We start from the raw sequence: 16,663 nt of genomic DNA, 5'->3' as shown, positions 1-16,663 counted from the left end.
CTTTTTTTGACCCCACAGGAAAACAGCACTGACCAGGACTGTTAAGATCAATTAATACTTACACTGAGATGTTTCTTCCTCAAAACCAGCAGTACTTTGAAAACTTATAAGGAGGTATAAGGACAAGTAATAATTGTGGTGGCCTTACTCTGTCTGTGTGTCCAGGAAACAAACATAAAGAAACAGGACAAAAGTAACTGAAGTCTTTCACCTTAAAATAAAATTCAAATACATGTTAGTGTTCACTAGCTTAAGTGTCATAGATGTCTCCAGGGGAATGTAACAAAGTACCCAAGAATTATAATTTCAAATGTTTGTAATTAAGTGCAAGTTTGAGGCACTTGAACTGGAGTATTTCCATTTTAAGTGATTTCTTAGTACTCCACTACATTCACTTTCCTTGCGGGAGTCGTCCAAAAGAGATCAATAAAGAGAACTCTAAGTCTACAGTCTACATTATCTACACAGAGATATATAAATATCTAAGAAAAAGAAAAATAGTGAAAACTTTCCAGGCAAAACCAAAAATATCTTTGGTGAATTTGAATGTTTGTGATAAAGTGAAGGATGAAGTGTGAAAATTCTCCTCCATCTTAAGCTAAATAAAGTCTTTAAAAACCCTCTTGAATCAGCTGGAAAACACATCATCACAAAGCTGAAAACACTGAAAAGTTGACTTTTTAAAGATAGTGGTTCTCACAGGACAGCCACAAACAGGATGATCTCATAGAATACGATGCATTGCTGTAGATTAAACCGCTCAACAGAGTTAAAATGAGAACAACCTTAAACATCTTCAGCAGGAAAATGCAACATAAACATTAATGCAGCAGGAATATTGATCCGGAAACATCAGATAGAATAGGAAAACACTGTCAGGAACATTTAACTGCCATATCAACACTTTTACTTTAAGTACATTTTGTGGATAATACTTTTACTTAAGTGACATTTTCAGTGCACACCTTTCACTGAACTAAATGATCTGAATACTATACAAATTACAACTGATCCATCACATAACTGAGAAATACAATATGTTTTGCACAGATTAAAACTGGAGAATGGAAAAAAAGAAGTACTCTGAAATGAGGCCAACGAGGAGGTTGTCTGGGATGTAGCGGTAGCGTGGGAATCTTTCTGTGCTCTGGCTTCTCTGTGGGTTGACTCGTGACTAGCAGAGGTAAAACCAGAGGTGTGTTCTGTTTAGTTTTCACTTTGTACTAACAAGTTTTACAAAGGAAGATAAGATGGAAGTGGAGTGGACCTGCTTAGTGGAATGACTGTCTCAAAATGAGTCACCCACAGTCCAAGTACCCCAACACAAAGGCCTGTAGCATGAATCACTCTGGAGTGAGCAGGTCCCTCACTCCGGTGAATTTCACAGTTAATGTTTACCAAACATGTGCTTCCATTGAAAGAATACAATGAATTATGGGGTTATGACCCTCATTTTTAAAATGCCTGGTACAAAGAATGGTTTGGGTCTCTATAACTGATTTCACTTTTCATGACAATTACGGTGGTACATTTTATAATTTACTCATTTAGTTTATATTAAGGCATAAAGTTTTGCATTATTAAGAGCTGCTTTGACAGATGGGTGACATCATAGAAGATTGTAGGCTTCATTCGGCCCATCTCAACTCCGTCTGAATTAGCAGGGAGTTAGGAGACGTCAGGCACTGACGACGTGGTGATGACTGGAGCCCCCAATTTAAGCTTCAGTTTTGCTGATGGGTGACTAATAAAATTGAAGTTGTGCATATCTGTAATGACACTTTTACTAGGCAGGATGCATTTGGGGTAGTCAAAATTATCATGGATATCAGGAATGGTTTTTCTAGTAGTAGTAGTAACACTTGGATTGTAGATATCTGAAATGGGAGTTTTTCCTAGATATAGATATACAGAATGTTCATTCTAGATACATGAAATGTAATTATGGATAGCTAGAATTGAAAGCCCAATAGCCTGCACATGAATGGCAAATGTGACTTAATTTGTACTAGCAGGCAAAGAATGACATTGTGGATATCTGAAATGTTCTTTTTGACTAGATAGAATTGAAGTACAGATATCCACGATACATATCCAGTCAAGCTATTAAATGTTAAAACCGCTTACCATAAGCACTGAGCAGGCAGCTGTTGCTGGCCACCATCCTGCTGTTTGGCTCATGTAAAGCATGGTAGAAATAGCAAGCTAGCTAATTAGCAGACAACTGCCTAATTAGCTAGCTTGCCAGTTCTGCTTTTTTCTTTTTACGCTGTGATAAGAATGTGTGACTGAAGCAATAAGTTGTTAAATTTGTCTCATTGCAGCTGGCTCTGTGTGTGAATGTTAGCCTACTACTCCACTGCTAGCTTAGTCACTACTGCTAAACCTCACCTCAGTAAGTCTTGGTGCTAGTTGATTATTCAGAAGTTTATACAGAAGTGAATGGTACCTTACACATAAAAACCATTCTGCTATGGAAAATGTGAAAAATGCTTGTTTTGTTCGATCAACAGTCCAAATTTGAGTATGGAAAAAGCACTTTTTATCACTTAAGGATATAATCCATAAGATCTTCATCTAGTTTGCTGTTAAGTCACTATCTATCAAAAAGTCACTTGAAACAACAGTAATTGATTATACGACCCACTAAGGCATGGGCGTGTACATGTTTTGATTGAGTTTTTTACATTTTTGGCCTTTTCATGCCTTTATTTGATAGGACAGTTTAAAGAGTGACAGGAAACAGGAGAGAGAGCAGGCAACATGCAGCAAAGGGCCGCAAGTGGGAATCAAACCTGAGGCGCGGCATCGAGGACTTCCAGTCACTGTACATGGGGTTCCCGCTTTAACCACCGAGCCATCATTGTATGTCATTTTGTGTCATTAAGTCTGCATTAAGTGGATTAGCTAACTTATTGTTTCTTGTCTACCTCAGAGCGTGCAAACTGTTTTTTCCGAGTGGCCTAGCCGTAGCTAGTTTTCAAAGATGGCCGACTTTTTACACATCCACTACCCAGCTTGTGTATTGACACGCATCGCAAAAGGGAACTCAACCAGATGAAAGATTTGTGATGTGTCCTGTTGCTCTCAGTGGGGTGTCCTTAAGGCAAACCATTAAGCATGAAACAGCAAAACCTCAAAGCTCTTTTGAAAATGCTCTTTGACCCAAGCCTTAGACTCATTTATGTTATCACTCAGTAACGCGGGTCAGACACGTCTCCACTAAGAGTCACCTCCTGCACCTAATATAGAATCAGCTTAAATTCAAGTGTAGATGTTGTATTGCCCTTACAACCTTTCTCTCACCCCATCTCTCCATCCCTCTCTGACTCATGTTATAAGAGCACTTAATACTGTATTACCCCCCCCCCCCCCCCCCCACACACACACACACACACACACACACACACACACGCACCCCTTTCACCACCATATCTCTGGTGACTCTCTCCACTCTGCTCCATCCCCCAAATGCCACAGGAGATGTGTTCCTATGGAAACTGGCTTCAGTGAAAGTCCCTAATTTACCTGGTGACCGTTGGTATTGTATGTGTCTCATCTCTACTGTAACACATCAGTACCTGCGCTCTACCTCTTTAGACCTCCTATTCATTACAGCTTATAAAATCTTTGCACCAAATGATGATGGACTGTTGGCTGGTTGCATCTTCCTTTTGTAGATACAGCTCAGAGATGGGGGAACTCATTTCATGGCTGCATTGATGGAGATACCTGTATGGAGACACACCACATACAAAACATGAAAAAATAATCATCATATACATACATACATATATAGATGTGCATGTGTGTGTGTGTCATTGCAGAGAAACAAATGTATTGTGATTATATGAGCAGTGATTATAAATTGAACTTATTTATATCTTAAAATGCATTTATTATAATGTAACAAAACAGCTTTGTATTGTATTTCAGTTATGATGGAAATATTATGTGACAGGATGTCTTTGTATTTCTGGACAGTCAGTTTATGCAGTTAGAAAAAAAACCTTAGGCTGTGCTCGTGTTGTTATGTTGTTAAGTCTCAAGACCTGGAAAAAAGTTGTTGAGTTTCTACTTCACAGAGAAGCAGTTTTGTGTTGTTATACAGTGGGGACATTATAGTCAGACAGGGATCAAATGATGGCTTTTCATCATAATGTATTTTCTAGCCTGAAACCACAAAGAACAGCATCCACATACAGTTTATTTTCCATAAAAACAAAAGAAAGATCATGTCGAAGAATTAAGTCATTGTTTTACTAATAGTAAGCAGTATTGTTTTTTGATTATTCTAGATGTTAGTTTTATTAAGATTAGGTTTCAATAGTATTTTCTTTGCTAGTTATTTGTTTAGTTTAGTATTTTCTTCTTGTTTTGCATATTTAGCTTTCACATAGTCAGTATTTTGTTTTGTTTGGGAAGTCGATGAAACTGTGGTCACCTGAGGCTATGTAGGTGGGTAGGCAGATAGGGGACCAGCATGCACCTGGGTGGGCCTATGTTTGTTTTTTTAACCAGAACACGAGAGGCATTAGGAGCCGCGGTTTGTTTGTTCTTTTGTTTGCTTGCTTGATTATGGACAATAAATCATACAGAAACTCAGAACTTTGCTAAGGACAGTGGACTGATTTCGACTGTGTAAACCACAAACAGTAACTAATGAGTCATCAATGTTTGATTCAAGTTTGATTTAGATGTTTTGACAAATATCCACTAGACTGGGAATGTTTATTGTTTTGTGTTTTGAGGGCTGTTTCAACCATTACATAAGGATTACATGAGAACTCAGCACTCAGCACATGTGCTTCCAAAAGCAAATACATATGCATGAAGAAACTTTCATGATTAAATCTGATCACATGTACTCCATCAGTGCTCAACAATTCTCCAACTTGCTGTTTACACCAAGAACACTACTATCCACTTTTAAGTCAATGATGTCAAGTCAATGATTTACAGACTGCTTAGATATACCCTTCAGAATTTAGACAATACCCACCTTAAAGGTTGTGTGATCAAAATATTGAAAAAAGTTGCCTCCACGTGGTTCTCGCAAACCATTCCTCATCTAGTCAAATACCAACGATTTGTCACAATATCTGGTACGGCTGCACAAATCACACAGAAGTCAGACCTCAGAATGATGTCAAACTCCAGTCGACCATGTTTTAAAGTCAGAAAACCATTATATTTGATGGGTTAGCCCTTAGCAATAACAGCTGATAACAATGAATTATGATGTATTTTATGCTTACAAACACTTTGGCTACATGTCTACACATGAAAGATGAACAGATCTGTGTGTGTGGTTATTTAAAGAGACACAAATAAGACAGATGGGAGAATAAACAGTATTCCTACAGATTTAACTAATAACTAAATTAATTATTATTAATATTGATGCTGGGCACCAGCATCTCTGAAAATATCTAATAAACTGACTGTAAGTGTTGACAGTGTGCTGGAGCTTATTTTCAGTATTTGTAAGCTAAAAGCAGATAGACAAGCACCCTCACCAGCCCAAAAAGACTGCTAAGAGTGGAGGTCACCTGAGTGTTACGGTTTGAGTGGTCCGATCTGAACCTCAACTCCTTCTTCTTGCTGAAGTGGAGCTGTTCAGGTTGAGTACGACATCTAAAAGAGTTTGAATGCGGTGCTGCTTTTGACTCTGACTCGTATGATGTGTACAGACGAAAACAAAGCTGTAAACATAGGCATTTCAATAAATCCTGTCATAATAGTGTATTGTAAGTAGTGTGCGTGTGGGTGTCAGAAAAATGGAGAGATGGGTGCACACTCTGCTTTTTCTTTTGGTTCAAGCATACTAGACTGATTGAGAACGTGTTGATTAACTGTATAATCAAAGTGAACACTTTGCTGTTCATCATGAGATGAAATGTAAAACCACCACTTTACCCACAAAAAACAAGTCTGTTCTCAAGAACGGGGTCGGACAGGGTCATTGTTCCCCAAGACATTTCAATCAAGTCAGGATTTAGTCTAAATCTTTTGCATCCAAAAAAGGGACACAAAAACCAGGCTGTTGAAACTCAAAACATCATAGAATTGCAGACGTTATTGGTAATGTTTAAAGCTAGAAACAGAATCCTACCAGAGGACATACAAAAGTTTTTTTTTTTTTTTTTACATCAGAGAATGCAAATCATAGGAGGAAGTTTGACTTTAAACATCAGTGTGCACAAATCTGCTCATCTGTTAAAGGTGTAAAACTATTGAATTCCCAGGAGGATGAATTCAAAAGTTGTCTGAACATTTTTCAATTTAAAAGATTGTACTTAACTAAACATATTGAATCATCTAAACTTGACGACTAGCTTGATGTACGTGTTGTATAAACCTTTATATAGGTTTAGTATTTAAGTTGGTGATAACTGTGCGAGGTTGGGGGAAATCAGGGGTTTGTGTTATGTTGAAAAGAGGCAGACAAATATAAGAATTGTATTCTTCTTATCTGCTCCTTTCCATTCATGTAAATGTTTAATTGTATTGTAATTGTGAATTGAATTTATCATTGTGTGTACAATGTAATGAATCTGCATTTTCATGAAAGGGACAAATAAATACAAAAAAAAAAAAAAACAGGGCCAAAAGTATAACGTGTAGACATTTCACGCTTGGGGAGTCATAGTATACAGTGTTAGGTATGTGATTGAATTTCCATCATAATCATATTACTGGAATTGAGTTAAAATGATCATTTTGTGTTTTTAAAGTTTAGGGTTGTCTCCTCTGTAGTTTTTTAAGTTAAACTCCCATTTTAATTTACGTGAACTGTTATGAACTGATTCTGTAACTGTCTCTCCTGCAGTTGTCTTGTCAGTGGCCCAAGCACAACCCCAATGGTAGAAGGACAGAGTCTGGCCTCCCACACAGGCCCCATACCATAGATCATTGGTGCCATGGGAACTAGGTCCAACAGGTGAGGGATGTAATCCTTAGCTGCCTCTCTAGGAATAATTGTGCTATTCCTTCTTCATTTTACTATGTGAGTTTTTATAAAGGCTCAAATCTACTCCTAGATGTTAATTGTTACTGCTCACATTTGATTTATATAAATTATCCTAGAAACAGCAATCTTAATCTTAAAAAATGGTTCTGATCCTTGGACTTCGTGTCTTTATTTTTATAAAGTTATATCCATTTATTTTGTACCTTGTGATGACTGTGCTTTACAGAAACAAATGTATCCTTTTGCAACATTGTCTTGTCCCCAGAAGTCTTAACATGGCTGGTAGGAAGGGCTTGCTATTTTGGTGAGCTAGTTGGGGTGAGTCAGGCCCGGCTCAGGGATATTTACTGCAAGCACATCCTTAGAAAGGCCAAGGCCACCCTACACTGTCCTGACCAGCTCTTGCCTTCAGACAGCTGCAACAGATCGTCTGCTAGGAATAAGAAGACTGAAGGTTGTCCTGCTGAAGATGATGAACAGGAAACAGTGTTCTGAATGCACATTAAAAGCCTGGCACATTGACATAGTATCTTAATTTAACACCACCTCTGTTTGTTAGGGTTTAATTGTCTCTTAGTTGTTTGTATGTATTTCCTTTTGTCTTACAGTTTTGCGTAGTTGTCCTAACTGCCTTTTTGTCTGTAAAATGTTCAGAAAACTTAAGTACTGCAGGCAACTTGTTGCTAAAGTTTGCACTCTAGAGTTGCGAGCGACAATCAAAACAGTGAACACTAAATGTTATTGAATGGCATTATGTTTACTAAATGGTTGGTGAGCAAGCAAGCTGAGGCTAGCAAGCAATCCATGCCTTAGCTAGTATTACTGTACACTGCATGGATCTGGCATTGATTGCTTCGTAACATTAGCTTTATTTGCAAACAGCTAGCGAGTGTGTAGAATTTGCTGATGTAATCCAATGGATAGGCAAACTAGTTGCTGCTGTTAAACAGGACAGTCGCTAACTTTAGGTCCATCTCAGGGCTGCTGCTGCAAAATGCATAAAGGAAACACAGCATGTGTGGACTCAGTTGTGATGGGTGCTGGTCGTGTTGACATTAGCTGCCTCTTCCTGGAAAATTCATCCCGAGTCCTTTAGACAGAAGTCGGTCCACAGGCTGCTGTAGGCAACCCAGAAAGTCTGGGAAGGTTGCATTCTTTGAGTCACATTAGGACCCGTTCACCCATTGGCAATATAAAAAAACGATTAATACATGTGAAAACTTACACACACAAAAGTAACAAATTTCTTTTAAGTGGGTTAATGAATGATCAAAGGGTGCTAACATTCATCTCCTCCTATATAATCAGTAACGCATATGTTGGTCCATCTCAAAATGGGTTGTCTGACTGACACTGACTCAGATATAATCCTATAATGTGTGACGACAGCAATCCTTCTCACTAAACTGAACTCACCTTCCCAGTTGGTAATCCTCCATGTAAAGGAAATACATCATTAAGGCTGATCAATACACTCAGGTGACCAAGGCCAGTGTTGCCTGTTTAAATCAGTCTTAACCCAATACACGCTTTACATAACCACATTCGTGTCTAAACTTGTCTTGCCAAGTTTAGACATGAATGTGGTTATGTAAAGCGTGTATTGGGAAGTTTTAAATATCCTACTGTTAAATGTATTTCTTTGTGACCAAATCTTTAAATCCCAATCTCCCCCTCTCTGTTGGCCTGACAGGTACGGTATTGTGTCAGGCATTTTACCAGAGGAGCAGCGCCAGAAGATCTCTAGCTTAGGACGGCATAACGGCCACAGTTCCCTCAACTTCCCTCATCTGCTCTCGGCTTGCGACACAGAAACAGACGACAGTAGGAGGAGATCCTCTGGAGCTGTGCCCAGCACAAGGGTACAAGGAGGCATGAACAACTACAACGGGAAGATTTTAACAAGGGGCTCCAACCAAGTACGGAGCCGGTTTGTAAAGAAAAATGGACAATGTAACGTTCTTTTCACCAACATGGATGAAAAAAGGCAGCGCTACATGGCTGACATCTTCACTACCTGTGTTGACATTCGCTGGAGATACCTGCTGCTTATATTCTGCACCAGCTTCCTGGTCTCGTGGCTTTTCTTTGGCATTATCTTTTACAGTGTCTCCCTGGTACATGGGGACTTTGAAGAGCAACCAACTGTGAAGGGTGATGGGCTGATGGTGGTGGGGTTGCATGGACCCCCCTCTGGGCACACTGCTGGAGGGCAGACACAAAGGATGCCCTGCATACTTCATGTCCGCGGCTTTGTTGGGGCACTGCTGTTCTCCATGGAGACCCAGACTACCATTGGTTATGGCTGGCGCTGCGTTACCGAGGAGTGCCCTGTCTCTGTGATAACAGTGGTCATCCAGTCCATTGTGGGCTGCATCATTGATTCATTCATGATTGGCACCATCATGGCCAAGATGGCGCGGCCAAAGAAGAGGAACCAAACTCTTATATTCTCCAAAAATGCTGTCATTTCCCTGCGCGATGGCAAGCTGTGCCTCATGTGGAGGGTGGGCAACCTGCGGAAGAGCCATATCGTAGAGGCTCACGTCCGTGCCCAGCTGATACGTTCATATGTCACAGCTGAAGGTGAGTTCATCCCCTTGGAGCAGATGGACCTCAATGTGGGCTATGATGAGGGCACAGACAGATTGTTTCTAGTTTCCCCGCTGGTTATAATCCATGAGATTGATAAAGATAGCCCCTTGTATACTTTAAGCCGAGCTGACCTGGAGACAGATGACTTTGAGATTGTTGTGATCCTGGAGGGGATGGTTGAGGCCACGGCCATGACAACCCAGTTTCGTAGTTCCTACCTTGCCAGAGAGGTCTTCTGGGGTCACAGGTTTGAGCCTGTGGTCTACGAGGACCAGGATCGCTATAAGGTAGACTACGCTCGCTTCCACAAGACATATGAGGTGCCCTCAACACCCCACCTCAGCGCTAAAGAGCTCGATGAGGCCGCAAGCCGGGCCTCTTCTGTTGTTTCTCCTGTCTCTACATGTAGAACCACGCAAGACTTAATTCCCAGGTCGCTAAGCGCCTTCTGTTACGAGAACGAGGTGGCATTAAGCTGTGGGGAGGACGAAGATGACATCTTTGACTCCCAGATTGTAGGGAAGGAGAGGGCAGAGGACAGGAGGACTTCAGTTTCTGTAGACTTTCAAAATGTGTTCCAGGACACTGCGACCATGACATCAGGCAGTCACAGCGTCATGTGTGTTCTGGACATGGACAATAACCAGATGGAGTTTGACATCCTACAGACTGCCATCCCTCTTGATCCAGTGACGTATAAGAGTGAGCAAGAGATCTAAAGATTGTCCCGTTTCTCACCCAGAATTTCTTTCAACTTTATCTACAGTGAGCTGGACCTGAAGACGGATTGCTTGGTGAATGTGTTTAATTTTGGATTGCACGTACAGAGAGTTTATCCCCTTTTGCCTTGTCAGTGATTACCTTTGTTTGATTTCTTTTCATTGAGATTAGAAATAACGAAACAGATTACGCATTCCTAAAAAACTTTTGGCACAAGCAACTGCACTCCTTGAAGGGCGATGACGATCAACATGACTGATTCTGTAGGAGGACAAAGAATTTCTGACAGAGTGCTGACAGGCTTTTATTATGAATTCACAATCGAAGGAAAGCACAATGAGAGCAAAACTACAGGAACTTGAGTCATATTTAGAATATTTAGGCTATTTATATTTTGCATCGTTAAAAATGTTACTCTATTTAGGAATGTATTTTTTTTCTGTGAATGTTGAGAGATTTTATGAAAGCAATAGCAATTTTGATGTCATCCTCTTCCTTTTCGGAGATGACTGAGCTTAAGACTTAGTCAGACGTTACTGTGCGCTGTTTTATCAAAGTGTGGTCAAGTTATGCTTGATATTCAACATGTTGTTCATTGATTTTAATGGACGTCATGCCTGAAATAGTTCCCTGCAAAGACTGCAATTTGCACTTTTGTGAGACTGCTTTAGACAGTATATTACCTCCTTTATTGTGTGTACATTAGTGATAAATTACCGTTGTTGGTTTTGCTGTGCAGTATACTCCCAAGACCATCCCAAGTGCAACCACTAAGTGTAGCAGAAGAAGTATTTTTTCAGAATGTTATTAAGACTCTTTAGGACAATAACTTTTGACAAATATCTTGATTTATTGCGATTTAGGAAACAATTTTTTTCTGAATTTAAAGAGAATGTATTGAACATTAAAGAGAATATTTAACTTAGTAATAACCAATCATTTTATTAGATTAAAGAAAATAAAAGAAGTCTAACAAGTATGAATATATTAGTGTTATAAATATAAAGCACAGTAGAACTGTTTTCACGTTGTGGATCACCTCAACATATTTTTCTTGGTTTGTTTCTTGTGGAGGCTGCAGCCAGTGATAACAGAAACAATTCTGAGAGGCAGTCTTAATTCATGCTTGCGCTGTCGTTGCTCGCCAAAGGTTCTGGAGTTGGAAAGTAAAACAGAGCGCCTCTAATTTATCATTTGGAAACTGGGGTGCATGCAGCCTAAGTGTACTCATTATTTTTTAAAGCCACTGTAAAGCACAACAGGAAACAAAGGGATGAAGGCTGGAAGAGCATCTGGAAATGTGCAATTAGTTATAAGTCAAGTGTAACTGTATGTCAGGTAAATTGCTGTGAAGTAAGTTGTTACAATGGTTGTTAAATATTATTTTTTTTAAATGTTGCCCTTCTTTTTGTGGGAGCAGCAAAACAACAGGTTCAGTATACAAAGAGAAACAGGTGGTACCTATAATTAAACTTCATTTTGCCGGCAGTATCAATGTGGCCTGTTACTTCCATCTGAGGGAATAAAACACAACAAATGTTTGAATATCATATGGCTATTATGTAGACAGCAACCATTATGCTGTGAATGTATTTTCACCTATAGATAGTCACACAGCTGTCAGAATATATTGCTTCAGCAGGCATGTTTTCTTGTATCAATATGGCTGTGACAGAGACCGACTGTAGAAATAGGTTTTCATTGCAAAATTAGCTAAAGTTCCAGGAACACATTAGCAACTGTTTTTTTTTGACAAAAATATCCTGCCAGCCAAAAGAAAAAAATGATATTGTATATAAAGTTGACTCAAATGTGATATAAGTACATACATATGTAACTTTAAAGCATGAATTCAGGCTCCTCTGACAGATGAATGTGTACTAAACAATATATTTGTGTGACATCTGATGTGTAGATACCTTGTTTTTAACAGCACAGCTGGCCTGCCAGAAGGTTTTCAATCAGACTTCTGTCAAGTTTCGAACTGTTTAGATTTCTGAGCTATGTATTGTCAGTGTCTTGAGTGCTCCAAACTTTAAACTTTAATGTTTATTTTTTAAAGCTCCTGAAAACATTTCTTGTAACGTCTGCATGCCCAGAAGGTATTGGCTCCGTGTTCGTTAAGGTCATTAGTTCCACCTGTGCTTTTCCTGCTATGTGCTGCTGTTCTATGGGTGGGCTCTAAGGATCTATGGGTGGGCTCTAAAATCCTAATTAGTGCGGTGTTAAAACATGTAGACAGTGTTAGAATTACAAGTTAAAAATACACAGGGCACTGAGGGCAGTATATTTTCTGGTGACTTATCAAATAAATTTCAATACATAACTTGCAAAGTCATAAAAACATGTATGGGCACACTAGAGCCTAAATGTAGGTTATTAATAATGAGATTACTATTGAAGTGCTTGAGATCAACCCAAAAGTGTGAGAAAACATTCAAAAGGTTTTGACTGGCAGCATATAACCGTCTGACTGTAATGTTGGTTTTGGATTGTACTGTGTAAGTAGTTGATATTTCCACATGAGCAGGGGAGCTAACTTGAGTGCAGGAAAACGCCCAATGTGAATGCCATTTTGTGTATCAGACATAACATTTTGTTTCTTTTGCTTACTTACTTCTAAATCTATAGATATTCACTAAGCAAACTTTTGTCCTAACTGAAGTAAGCTGAGAAGAAAGTACAATGCACTTTATTCTTCCTTGTACACCTTTTGATGTTGCAAATAAATATTTATATAATTGGTGGTTTCTCTTTTTGGAAACCGTAAAAGATGCATAAAATGCCGGTCCGCAGACTGAACCTTTGAAGCAAACAATCTCCTTTTTGATGCAGCTGCAAGTGTTGAAGCTCCAGAGCCACTAGATGCCTCTGCAGCCATTCCTATCAGAGAGCTTGGGCAGAAAACACTGAACCACATGGTCCCTCTAGTGGTGCACCAGAGAAGCAGCAGAGAAGTAGCAAACATGAATCAGGAACTCTAAATTTAAGACTGTTCCTAGAAAAAGACTATAAGTTGATAAATAATACCCCTTAGAACAAAAGTAAGATTAGGGCAGCTAAAAACATTATGAATTTCCTGGAAAGTTTGTCAGTGTGGGGAGGATGGGCTGACTTCTTACACTGGAAGGGCATTGCAGTGGGTGTGGCATCTCACAAGGGACAAAATACACTAATGGTGCCCTATTGAATTCTCAATAAATGCTGCATATGGCTGACGCTGCAGGTCAAGTCATGGAAAAGCCCTATTGTTAATGATAGATGGATAAAATTTGTATCTTTTTGTGCAGCCTCAAGAACATCTTAAGGTAATGTCAAATGTAAGAATGTGCTCTGAGTTGTCATTTTTAAAGCAACGATAATCACTGGCAGGGCAACTGCTTTACACAACCAATGCTTACTGTACATGTTGTTTTTCAGGACCATTAGGGAAGCTTTCAGTCTCACAAGTTATAACACCAGGCCCTCGTATTTCTATTAGTATTACTATTTTGTACAATTTATTTTAATGAGACACCTGGTGCCAATTAACCCATCAGTTAATCTTGTTCAGACTCACACCTTTGCTTATTTCAACTAACACAACAAATTATCTGTGCCAGGAACATATAACACATACTGTTTGGACCTGTAGTCTTCGAGGATTCCAAATTATCCATAACTGATGACTTTATGATCAACTGGGCACCAAGGCCTGCCAAATGATTGCAGCAAACTATCTGCGGAGCGGAGGCCACCCTGCAGGTCAATCATGAGACATTTGTTCTTGAGTGCTGCAGAGATGACGTACTTTTGAAGGCTGACCAGGAAATTAGCACCGCCCCGGTTCCTTCGACTAAAAGCCAGTGGGATTTTTCCATTGGATTTGGAACTACTGCAGAAAATAAACTCTGTTACAAAATAAAGAAGTTAATGATAAGTGTTTTCTTCAGCTAGATAATCTTCACAAATCAACCCCTTTATTGACTTTTAAGGCATCAATGCAATCACTAGTAATAACAAATGTTAGACCATAAACTAACTACACCACACACGAGCTGCCGACTGATTTCGCTTGTAGTCTCAAAATTCACAAATGGAGTAATTACTGATATATTTCATATTGTAGAACAAAACCGTAAAAACTCTTAATGTATGCCTATGTAACCACAGACCTTATTTCAGGCATCTGACCGAAAACCCATTCAAAAAACCCACTGACTTCAAGAGGAGGGAGCCGGAAGTAAAAATATTCTAATTTACTTCTGGGTTTTAGGACTCATTTCTGCAGCTCTCTGTACTTCTTACACACATGTCCCTTTCACACATACACTCCAAACCTAAAAGTAGAGCTCTATGTGAGAACGCAAATGTCTCAATCAGTTGGATCGGACATCAGTGAATGCAAAGTCTGCGTAATCTTTGTTTTAATCCTTGTGTGAAAAGAGCAGAGTTTATTTTCTGCAATAGTTCTAGTTTACTTGAAGGATTCTCAGCCAGCGAGTGGGCTTGTTGAGGACGTTTCTATCACACTAGAACAGGAATCAAACTTGGACATATTTAGAATGTTTATGTTTACAACTTTGAAAAGGTTTACAGTTAAAAATAGTGAAGTAAGGGGGTTATCAGGGCGGTCAACATGAGTGTTAAAATCACCTAAAATGTGGTCATACTGTAGCTAAGGACAATAGAGGAGATTATGTACCGTACGTCACGATAGTAAAGTTACAAACGCACTTATGTTAGTGCCACCCACAATCTTTTCATCTCTCTAACCATAACCAAGTGGTTAAACACGCAAGGTGACAAGAGTTGGGATGAGAACAGGTTGGTGCCGCCTCCTGCACGCTCTACGCAGGCGCCACACAGAACACATCTGACACGGACAATCTCCTGTGCTACATGTGTGAAAGGGTATTCTTCAGACAATGCCTGGAGTTCATGTGAGGAAACGGGTTCAGACAAAAACAGTACGGCAAGTTGTCTAACAGGAAGCACTGAATAAGGTCTGAATTACTCAAAATTGTGCAACCTAAACCGTCAACTCTTGATCTGTTGATGAGGGGGGCTTCAAAGTTTCTCAGGTTGTCTTTCTTATGATAGCCCAGTGCTGTGGAGTTGCAGCAAGCCTCTGACAGCATATAGACAGGTGTGTCCGGATGTGGACACATTAACAGGCGACACTTTTATAGGACTATGTATAAATGAGTTCTTCAGTAATTAAAAAAAAGCAGAAAATCTAATGACACGAGTAAACTATAATGTGTGGATATGATTTGGCTTTACCAAAGAAATTGTTTTTTAGCATCATTCCTAACTTCTATCAAAAGATGCATAATAATAATAATCTGGAAGAGAGAAGACACCTCAAACCTCCTGACATTGGATGTGGTGACATGTGGATACGTATCAGGGGAATTTGGCTCTAATGCAGAAATTCCATTGCAAATCTCAGGTGCTGTTTGAAATAAAGGTTTCTGAGGAATTTCACAGGGGGTTCAGTGAGGCTTAACCTTATTGCAGACAGACTCAGGCTCATGGCAGCTTCTATGATATGGGTTTTGAGGAGCACGCAGCAACATACGGAGCAGTTTGTTGGGGAAAAGGGACTGCATTTTGACAGATCTCACACACAGCTGTGCTAGGGGGTATTTCCCTTACGATATGTAAAGTATCTCAGTTTCTTAGTCATTATTAGTTTCCATCCCATAATTAAATCATTTTTGTCCAGATTTTAATCAAGTTAAAATCATCCTGTCAGCCTAACAAGACACTTCCCCTTTCAGCCCCTATGGTTGCCCTGTTCTGATCTTCCTTTAATTACATATCCTCCATCCCTGTCTGTCAGTCCACCGCTGTTCCCATGCACGAGAACCCCGACAGCAAAAACAGCCCACACATCGGACCTCTGAACCTCAGGAGAACTGGAGAGGCATTTCTGTTGGTGGAGGAAAAGATCAAAAGAGGGAAATGAGAAGGAAGGGGCAAGCTGCTCAGTGAGTGCAGGCCTCGAGGCTATCAGCTTTTCATTAGCCAGTCAGTGAGTGAGTGAATGAGTGTGATCGGTGGAATGGTAGAAAAGGAGAAGCCATGCTGGGCCACGTCGGCTATTAGGGTGATTTGGGGGCTCCCACTGACTCCTATTGTGCATTGTCTCCAAAGTGAGCAACCGAGGCTCAACAGTGAGCCTTTGTGCGGGACATTTAAATGCCTGTTAGCATGCTAATTATGGGATGTGTGTGCGTGTCTGTGTGCAGCAATGTGTGTCCATCATCTTCTCGACCTTTCCATCCCTCCATGTCTCTCCTGGGATTTACACTCCTTTAATTCCTCTTCCTGTGCCACTTCTTTACTACTTTTCCCCAAGGCACTAATGCAACACTGATATTTACTGTT

General features: G+C 39.8%; 1 protein-coding gene across 1 annotated transcript; it reads left to right on the top strand.

Moving 5' to 3' along the window:
- Positions 1-8,670: 8,670 nt before the first annotated feature.
- Positions 8,671-10,287, top strand: kcnj4 (potassium inwardly rectifying channel subfamily J member 4; the record flags this gene model as incomplete). Its single annotated transcript, XM_083931532.1, has 1 exon — positions 8,671-10,287. Exon 1 carries the CDS (start codon positions 8,848-8,850, stop codon positions 10,285-10,287), a length of 1,440 nt encoding a protein of 479 aa, XP_083787658.1. The 5' UTR covers positions 8,671-8,847.
- Positions 10,288-16,663: the final 6,376 nt, after the last annotated feature.

This window comes from Echiichthys vipera (assembly GCF_963691815.1).
Source record: "Echiichthys vipera genome assembly, chromosome: 17".
In the NCBI taxonomy this organism is placed as follows: Eukaryota; Metazoa; Chordata; class Actinopteri; order Perciformes; family Trachinidae; genus Echiichthys; species Echiichthys vipera.
Note: the sequence above shows the minus strand (reverse complement) of the source record. Positions and strands in the feature narration are given on the sequence as shown.